The following is a 10000-nucleotide window of genomic DNA, read 5'->3' as shown; positions in this document are numbered from 1 at the left end:
CCAATAAATAATAATAAATAATTCAAATTATTCTCTGTTCACTGTATTCAGATTACGTGTAAACATGGAGCATTAATACTTTTAACACTATGTGTGTGTTGGTGCAGAAAACCCCTCCTCATTCTCAGACAGCAGTCGACCTGAGCGTCTGCCCCTGGAGGATCTGCCCCTGGAGTCCTCCCTGCCCCACACTGACTCGGGCATCGGAGACGAGCAGGTGGGCGGCACCCTTAATGGCTCTGACCTGGGAGTTGTGGCCTCAGGTGTGGGAGGAGGTCCAGATGCCATGAGTGAGCTCCTGTGCACGCTTTCAGCAGAGGTGCGCAAGTCCCACGAGTCTCTGCTCGAGTCTCCGCTCGGTGCGGACACACTGAAGCCGGCCGCATCTATCTCCAGCATCAGCCAGGCCAACAAGGGCATCAATGTTAAGGAGATCCTTAAGAGCTTGGTGGCAGCGCCAGTGGAAGCCACTGAGACGGGTCCTGAGCCACAGCCGTACCATCCTGACCCGGCACTGAAGAGAGAGGCAGCTGCCATGCTGCCCATGCAGTTCCATTCATTTGACAGGTGAGAAAGCATTAAGAGCATCAGTTTGCACCATTATTTATGCCTTATGTTGTGTTTGCTAAGGATGTCCCTGCAACCTGGAATACGGTCTAAAAACATGAAGATAATGTGATGGAGGTTACTCTCAGGTCAGAGGTCTGGAGCGTGGACAGTAGGTTGTAAAATTCACAATGAAGAAGTGTTCAAAATGCTCATTGCTTTAGACCCATTAGCTTAAAGTTGGAATAAGTGATTTTTATTTTTTTTCGCTTGACCACCTCAGAGTAAGGTTTCAGCACTTCCTTTATGGCAGCATTTTTCCTGTATTTCAAATATATTTATAGCTAAAAATAGATATACATGTACAATGTACTTGGTCTTTTGTAGGCTGTATGTGCTTCAGTCGACTTTAGAACGTTAATGATTAGGAAAACTCAATAAATAAAAAATGTTCTAGAATATACACTACATCTTTTATGAGCTCCTTAAATATGAATAATTGATATTAAAAGGTTAATATTTTATCAAAAGCTTCTTCTTTTTTTTTTCAACATCTGGGTTATAGTAATGTGCGGCACTGACTACTTAAACTATGTGTTTTAGTTCACAGTGTCTGTTCAGGGCTGACCTGTATAGTAAACAATGTTAGCTACTGATATTCCTCATGTTGTTTTCTAGCTTTAGCATGGAAGGCGCTCGCTTCTTCCGTGCATCAGTCGTAAATGTTTATTTAATTTTTCCCATCCGAAATGCTTCTTGACAGTGTGACAGACAGTGTCTGCAGTTGATATTAAACCCAATCCAAATGTATAGAAATGAAGTATACTCTATCCAAACATTATATATATATATATATATATATAATGTAAATGTGTTCAGGAGTGTGGTTGTACCAGTGAAGAAACCTCCACCTGGCAGTCTGGCAGTGAACACAGTGGGCACACCCACCAGCAGTGCCATCCCCTCCTCCGGCAGCACACCAAACATTTTTGCTGCTGCCAGTGCCACACCTAAGAGCATGATCAACACAACAGGTATACTCAAACACACACACACACACACACACACCCAGAACCCTTTTAAAAAAAGAAAGAAAGAAAGAAAAACCTTTTTCTTGCAGTGTAGTATACACCCTTAATGGGAGCTTTAAAAAAAGCTTATTTAAAAATAAAAAAAAATCATATATGTAAGTATACATATATTGCCTGTGTGTGTGTGTATATGTATGTATATATATATATATATATATATATATATATATATATATATATATATATATATATATATATATATATGTGTGTATATATATATATATATATATATATATATATATATATATATATAATGTGTGTGTATGTATATGTGTGTGTGTATATATATATATATATATATATATATATATATATATATATATATATATATATAAAATGTGTGTGTGTGTGTGTGTGTGTATAACAACATTGCATTTACATTTATGGCATTTGGTAGACACCGTTAAAAAAGTGCTTTAAAGTTTCCATTAATATTGCATTATTAACTTCCACTTGTAATAATAGTGAGTCCAAATCTTAGTACCAGCTTTCACCATTGGGCCCTTGAACAAAGTAGCTCCAATTAGCTCACTCAGACTGTTCGCTTTTGTCTGCATGTTCTCATTGGTTGTTATAGTAACATTGCAGCCTTGTATATGCTGAGTAGTGTGTGGCAGACAGAAGTCAACTAGTTATTTAACTACTAACACTGAGATTCTGCTGTGGATTGTGTTGCATAAGGCAATGTGCAGTCCAGGTTTTAAATATATTTCAACTGACGGTGAAAGAAAACAGGCCAGCTCTTCACTGCCTTAAGCCCAACAAGTATTCCTCACCTGCTTTATGTTACTTTTCTTTAGTGGTGATGGTGTTGCTTTTGGGACAAATTTCTATAAATGCATAAAATCTGTCACAGGTTTTTTAACCCAAATGCAAGACAGTAGAAAATCTTTCCTGCTCAAGTTAGGTATGCCAGACATGGATTCAATCAACTGACCAGAAACAACAGGAAGGACAGTCACAAATAACTACAAGGGTAGTAAATGCTAGAACTCATCAATTATACAGCCTTATAAGTGGACGTTAATAACACAATGACATATTTATAGTACTAATATACAATAACAGCAGTAGATAACAACAATATGGTACACAAGTTATTATATATACTCAGGGTGTATCAGTATTAGTGATGATATAAACATTTTCGGAATAGCCGAGCCTCCGGGTGGTTTGTGAAGGTTGTAAGGAAATGTGCTACAATAGAAGATGTATGTTTTAAGATGTATTACCATGTAGGTGCTGTTTGAATGGTGAAGATTATGATGGTGTAACTTGTCCGTGACATTTATTAGCCATATGTCAGCGTTAGCCTAATCCAAGCTTTAAGTTGGTGTGTCTGTCACGTCCTGCAGGTGCCACAGACTCGGCTTCGTCCTCCTCTGCGTCATCCTCCAGCTTTGTGAATGGTGCCACCAGTAAAAACCTACCTGCTGTGCAGACTGTCGCACCCATGCCCGAGGACACAGTGGAGAACATGAGGTACGCCTCCCTGTTCTTCATCTCTGCACAACTCCACTCACCTCCATTGTCTATTCGCCTTAACATGTCTTTGAACTCTTCTTGTTCTCTCTTTTTATGCACATTTGCGTCACCTTCTTCAACACCACACTACACACGTTCCCTCTGCTTGACCTGTCTGTTCTGCTGGCTTCATTTTCTTCTTCTCTTGCTCTTTTTTCCCCTCAGCCTTTTAATGTTTCTGATTCACTCTCAGCTGCAGCCCCTTCATACATTCTGATGGAAAAAAAAAGACTGACACTTTTGTTTTGTGTGTTTGAAAGAACGAAAGCTGTCAGACCTTGTGGGCGTGATGACATTTTCTGCAAAGTGTAGCAGTCTGTCATGTCCTCCACTAGGTGGCGGACTTAACTACACCTTAACAGCATGCATATATATATATATATATATATATATATATATATATATATATATATATATATATATATATATATATATATATATAAAATGTATGTGTGTGTGAATGTTTGTAAAGTAATCAACTACTTTTATAAAATATGTAGTATAGTAATTATGCTATACTAGCCATTTATTTATTAGTATAAGCATATATTTAATGTCTTTAATAATATGCAACCCTACATATAGTTGGCTGAATCCTCCTATGTGGGCAACAATACTCTTTAATTAATCAGAACAAAGCAAGCAGAGCTCATTACCCCCTATTAATACGTAGTGTTTAACAATATAGTACCTGTAATTGCTGTGTGTTTTTGCCCGTTTGTATTGCAGTGCCTTTTGTGAGGTGGACCCATGTCCACTGCGAAGTGGGTTGACCCCTGCAGAGCTCAAATCCTTTAGCTCACTGGCAGGATTCCACACAGCCCCCAGAGATGAGGGACAGTTTCTTAGGCAAGGAAGCATCGACAACAAATGAACCTAACAGCTTCCACCTCCGTCTTATTTTCTCATACTTTCATTCTCTCTTATTCTCTCTCTCTCTCTCTCTCTCTCTCTCTCTCTCTCTCTCTCTCTCTCTCTCTCTCTCATACAGTAAGGTCTAAGCTCCACCACCCAGAACTGTTTTATATTGTTATTTATCACAACTGAATTACCAACTGCATATTCATTTATTAATACTTATTATTATGAAAGAATATTCGTATTATTTTTATTTGATTACTTATTAAAATATCTCAGATTTGAGCTATTGGGGGCAAACTTGTATCTGAATGTCCTACAGTGTCTGCAATAAAGCTCTTGTACTGGTACGTTTTTTTTCACAAAGTACAAACAATGTAAATGTATCCTTAAAATTACAACAGTAATTATTGATAAAATGGTATATATCCATGAGGTAGTCTCGCATGTCAGACTTGAAGCATTTGCTTAAGAGTGTGTTTCAGTCTGTTTGCTATGTCTCATCGCTAAACATCGCTTAAAAGTACCTACTTTTAAAAGTAAGAAGCCATTCGACTGATGTCTCAATTGACCAACCAGAGACCCTTCAGCAGCCTGTTGGCAAACCACTACAGCTCACAACTAACTGCTTAAAGCTAAATTCCATCACATAAAGATAAGATGCCATGAACATTTTTTTTTCAGTGACTATATCTTGCTCTAATTGTGCATCAGTATCCAAATTGTTTTCTCACTCAAAACCACTGAACAGATGCAGAGATTCCTATCAGTTAGCAAGATTCATGATTCTGAAGCTTGTGGACAGAGAAGTGTACAAGAGATAGCAGACACTCTGTGGGCTACATTTTAGGGTGCAAGCATATGTACAGTGCCTTGCATAATTATTCACCACCCTTGAACCTGTCCATCGTTTATAGTGTAACAACCTGGAACTGAAATGGATTTAATTGGGATTTTTTTAGCATTTGATTAACAGAATATGTTACAATAACATTTGGTTGTTTTTTTTTTTTTTTTTTTTTTTTTTTATTGAGACACAAAAGTTCATTTAGTTTGGTTGCATAAATATTCATCCCCTGGATCAGTAACCACCTTTGGCTGCAATTAGAGATGCAAGTCTTCTTGGATGTGTGTCTATTAACTGTATCCATTATCTGAATCCATTTTTAAGTTCATTTCAGGTCCTTTCAGGCACTACGAAAAGTGGAAAACGTCAAGAGGGTAAATATTTATGCAGGGCACTGTACCTTAAACATACTAGTACCTTTATTGTGAGAGGAACTAATTTGCCATATTTTATACTTAAATGGTAAAAATGGCCGGTTATAATTGTAATTAACATATTGCACAAAATATCACAGTATCTGAATCGGCAAATGCTGGCCTCTGTGATATGCAGCATAATATTTTTGTTTTGGATTTTATTTAAAAATCGTAATGTAATCTTATGTATGAAGTACTATTTGGCAAAAATAACAGCAGTTCTTGGTAATTGATAAACACTGTACATAGGTGCTCTCAAACATTCACACCACTTCCTTCTGCTCTGCACATTTTCTCTGTCCTGATCCTGTTGTGTGTCAGGGAGGTGGATGCTGATGGTGCAGTGTCACACTGTACTGCCCTGCTTCTCTCATCTCTGAGTCAGTTCCACTCTACAGACCAGGCCAACACAACTATACATACAGCACTGAATCAGGTCTTCTAAGTCCTGGAAACATGTTTATGTAGAACAGGTGTACACAACTCCAGTCTAGTACAGTTTGGTGATCTGAACGTACCTACTCAACCTGTTAATTAAATGGTTAAGTTGAATGAAGTGTCTTTGAGTAAGGTAAAAAACCTCTGGACCTTCAGGACTGGAGTTGTGCACACGTGACATAGAAGGAACAATGAATTCCTTTGTTTCGTTATTTACGCACATGGGCAACTTTCCATGCTAGAAGATTATGTAACTCAAAAGTGGGACTGGATCAAGTCTTTTATTCACTTCCTCTATCACTTCCTGCTTAATAGCAATGGCCACCTCTGTGCTCAGTAAGAATGCTCAATACACTTGATGCTACTGACCCTTTCCTCAGCTTTGTGTCCTCATAGAGCTCCTCTAGCCATTGAGCCTAGTGCTGTGCGTGTCCCATAGCTGTAGCATTAGCCTTAGTGTAGGTAAGTTTGTAGGGGTGTGGGTACTGTTCTACGAGTTTAGTTATTCAAATATATTCTGTGCAGAGAATAACTGGTCATCGAACTAAACCAAGTGATACTTTCTGCTCGGAAAACATATTTCAATACAAACTCGTATTTGCGTGTGAAGGCTTGTTGGTAATTGAAGCCAAGTCTGGTGTTTGTAAGCAGCACTTACAATACACCGACCCACTAACTCTCATTCTAACCAAACAGTAACAAAAGGTATGTGCTGTAGTTCATAAATCATACAGTGGCATCCAAACCTCTGAGTCCACTCCCCAAATGCTGTTTTTATTTCTTATAAGCAATGAATTATTCAACACTAAGACAAATCTGTGCACTGAACTGCAAATAAATGTCCTCAAACTAAATTTCCTCTTTTAATAAACAAACACATTCTCCTCTCTTCATACGTATTTATCCGTATGTACGTTTGTTAACGCGGTGAAAAAAGCAGTTGCTGCCAAGTAATTTCTGTGAGTTAGACCAACCGTTTTATCCCAAACTTCTGCATAAAGCTATGCACTTATGGCAATTCGATCAATAGAGGACATTTTACATTCATTTTCCTGCGCTGTGTCAAGCTACTACACTATACTGGTGCATTTTTTATTATTTTCATTTATAGCATTCGCCATATTTGGTATATTAATGTTTATAATATATGTGCTACAGAGGATTACTTTGTTACATAATGATCCAAAAGACTTACAGCTTCTCAGATGTATGCGATGTATGCTAATGCTATAAAAAAACACAATTTTACTGTAGATGTCCAACTATACAAGTAATAAATAAATATCGATAAGTCCCGTCCTTTAATATAGCAGCAGAATTTGAACGGGTCAAACATTGACAAAAATCTAAATAATTTTAAAGCCCTGCACCAACCTAATCTCTTATTTTGAAAACTGCAACTTACCCATGTAAAGATGGTAAACAAATAAATATGTAAGGAATAAAACATGACGAGGTGTGTTGTTATCGGAAAATAATAAATGACTGGGTGGTGTGATGCTGCGAACACCCTGAAGCTGATTATTTTCCAATTACAGCACATCCTAAAGTGTTTTATTCATCTTATACCACAGCACTTTTGCAATTTTTATCACGTCATATTTTTATTAATTTATAGTTACATTTGAGCTTGTCATGTTACCAAGAAGTTCTTTGCCCTGAAGATTTCAAAGCGATGACACTGGAGACTCCTTCCAAAAATCCTCCTCATAGACAGATTCACCGTATCAACATTTACTCACACAAGTCCCTGTGTAAGTTGTTACTATATAAACAATAGGATGTTAGAAAAAGAGGATTAATATAAACGTTATAGCCTGAAATGCAGAAAATGACTCATCGCCTTCTGAACACAAATTACATTATAGAATCAGTTTGTAGAAACGATGGATCCTGGGTTCATCCGCGTGAAGGTTTTTGAGCTGTTTTGCATCAGACACTGAGTGCTCATTACTTGTATTAATCAAGACCTTCGGATTATTTGGTTCTGTCTAACATTTTGGCAAAAATCAGTTCATACTGCTGAACCGAAAAAAAAATTTACACCTTAAATATTACTTTTTAGAGGGTCAAAACTTTATTTCCCAGCATCCTAAAATTACAGAATTGTCAGATTGAACCTTATCATTCCAAAGTCCTGTAATGAAAAACAGTATTATATAGAATGTGTAAATGTAAACAGTTGTTGATGGAGTGGACTCAGACTTTTGGACCTGCCTGTATCTTTAGATTAAGCTTACAGGATGCTTGTCTTTTCCTGACTGTGCTCCATAAAAACATTACCTGCCTCTCTGTGTCTCGCCCTCTGTTTCTCCTACAGTATAACCACTAAGTTAGAGCGTGCACTGGAGAAGGTGGCCCCCCTCCTGAGGGAGATCTTTGTGGACTTTGCACCCTTCCTGTCCAGGACCCTGCTCGGTAGCCATGGGCAGGAGTTGCTGATTGAAGGTACAGGTGCTGTATTGTGCTTCCTTTTTCCTCTCTAGCTGGCGTCTCTGTGGAGTCCTTCACTGTCTGCTGTCTGTGTGTGTGTGTGTGTGCGCGTCTCCTGTCTCATACACACACAACCCCATGGACAAAGGTATGAGGTCAGGAGAGTAGCAGATACAGGCTAGTGCTCAGTATCAGACAAACAGAGAGCAAAAAGAAAGAGTTTTCATGAAGAGGGAGCTGTGTACATTTAACATGGTGTATTCTTCACTTTTTTTTTTCTTTTTCTTTTTTTCCCAGTGTATTTGTTTAGACCAGTATGAAATAATATGGTCCAAAATTATGAGTCTGTAATTAGAAAAGACGACTAGGAAACAAATGTGAGCCCATAACCGGCTATGTCTATGTGTCTATGTGCAGATCAGATTCACCTTTCCTATGTAAATAAATGCACTAGGTTGTAAAAGATGCACACAGACTTTAGATCAGCTTTAGATATAATTCGATAGCTTAAGGATGCTGGAGATCCCACATGTGTAGAGCCCAGTTCTTGTTTTCCCCACTGTCCTTCATCTTGTTCCTAATCTGTCTCTGTGTCCTCACACCTCCGCTTTCTCTTCTCTTTACTTTTTTTTTCTCTTTCTCTGGCAATTTTGTACCATTTATCAGAGTCCTCTCACCCTGCAGTGTATGTGCTCTCATCCTGTTTTGAATGCCCCGTCCTGACTGTTTGTCTTATATGGTTGTTTTTTGGTATATGTTTCTAGAACACTGTCACAATATAAAACTACTGTATCTATAGATCGTAAGTAAGAAACAATGTCCAACTTTGTGTCCCAATGCGGTATCAGAAATAATGGATGAAGTGGTTACAAGTTAGTTATTTTCTGATAACAAGTTGCTTTGTTGGGCGTTATCTGGCTTATACCATGGCCTCTTAGTAACATTTAAGAATAGCCATTTTCAAAACAGAATGATTATGAAAGCAGCAAACTCATTATTTTGCTAGTTTACTTTCACATGACTTCTCACATAGGGTACCATTTTCTGATCACTTTCACATATGCTAGTCACAGGATCATGAAATGGTGACCTATGAAAAGTTTTCATTGGGCCAATACATTTTGCAATCACGTTAATTACTGAACAGTGTAATAATTGAAATGTATAACATATAGCTGATGCTCTCTCGAGAGACATGTGTAAGTGTGAATGCAGGTACATCACCATAGTAGGACCAAGGCACAGTGCAAAACATATATGTGAAAAGTCAAAATGCTGTCTTTAGCTATTAGAGTGAAAAAGATGAGGCTGAGCTTTGTGTAAATAAATAAATAAATAAACAGCAAGGAACAAGAATTTAATGAGGAAAAATAGTTTGGCAGTTTTAAACAAGATGGCCATCTCAGTTCCTGGTGTTCTCTAAAATATGTGAAGCTGCAAAGTGGCTTTTTACATGTATATACAGACTGGTAACAAAACAATGGAAAAACCTTTGTCTCTGTTATACCATAGAGGACATTTTACTGGCATGGTTTGGGTAAACTTGTTCCCTTAGAGGGAAGATTCACTGCAAATGATCCTGTGATGAAACATTTTCTCTCCAGGATTACACTGTCAGAGTATGAAGATGATGTCGATCATATGCTTTGGCTTTCACACTCACTAGATCTCAACCCAGTTGAAGACATATGGGACATTTTGGAGCAATGTGTTAGATACCACTCTCCACAACTATCATTCCCCCAGTACGGTTCCAGAGACTTGTAGAGTCTATAACAAGGAGCACTATATCTGTTCCAGTGTGTTGTGGTCACTCAACCCATTTACTGTTGCTTTTCCTTTCATTT

General features: G+C 37.9%; 1 protein-coding gene across 8 annotated transcripts in view; it reads left to right on the top strand.

Annotated features, from left to right (window-relative positions):
• nbeaa (neurobeachin a) overlaps window positions 1-10000 on the top strand; it is a 187057-nt gene that overhangs the window by 154380 nt on the left and 22677 nt on the right. For 4 of the 8 annotated variants that reach the window (XM_053686816.1, XM_053686814.1, XM_053686815.1 and 1 more), the window contains 4 exons: window positions 108-567; window positions 1426-1580; window positions 2993-3119; window positions 8041-8168. In XM_053686816.1, coding sequence (XP_053542791.1) covers window positions 108-567; window positions 1426-1580; window positions 2993-3119; window positions 8041-8168 — 870 coding nt within the window. Of the gene's footprint in view, window positions 1-107; window positions 568-1425; window positions 1581-2992; window positions 3120-3890; window positions 4011-5610; window positions 5719-8040; window positions 8169-10000 lie in introns of those variants that run through there. The other 4 variants (XM_053686810.1, XM_053686809.1, XM_053686808.1 and 1 more) reach the window with 2 other exon arrangements.

Source organism: Ictalurus punctatus, chromosome 16 (genome assembly GCF_001660625.3).
Source record: "Ictalurus punctatus breed USDA103 chromosome 16, Coco_2.0, whole genome shotgun sequence".
Taxonomy (NCBI): domain Eukaryota; kingdom Metazoa; phylum Chordata; class Actinopteri; order Siluriformes; family Ictaluridae; genus Ictalurus; species Ictalurus punctatus.
The sequence above is the reverse complement of the archived record's forward strand: the minus strand, read 5'-3'. Positions and strand labels throughout refer to the sequence as shown.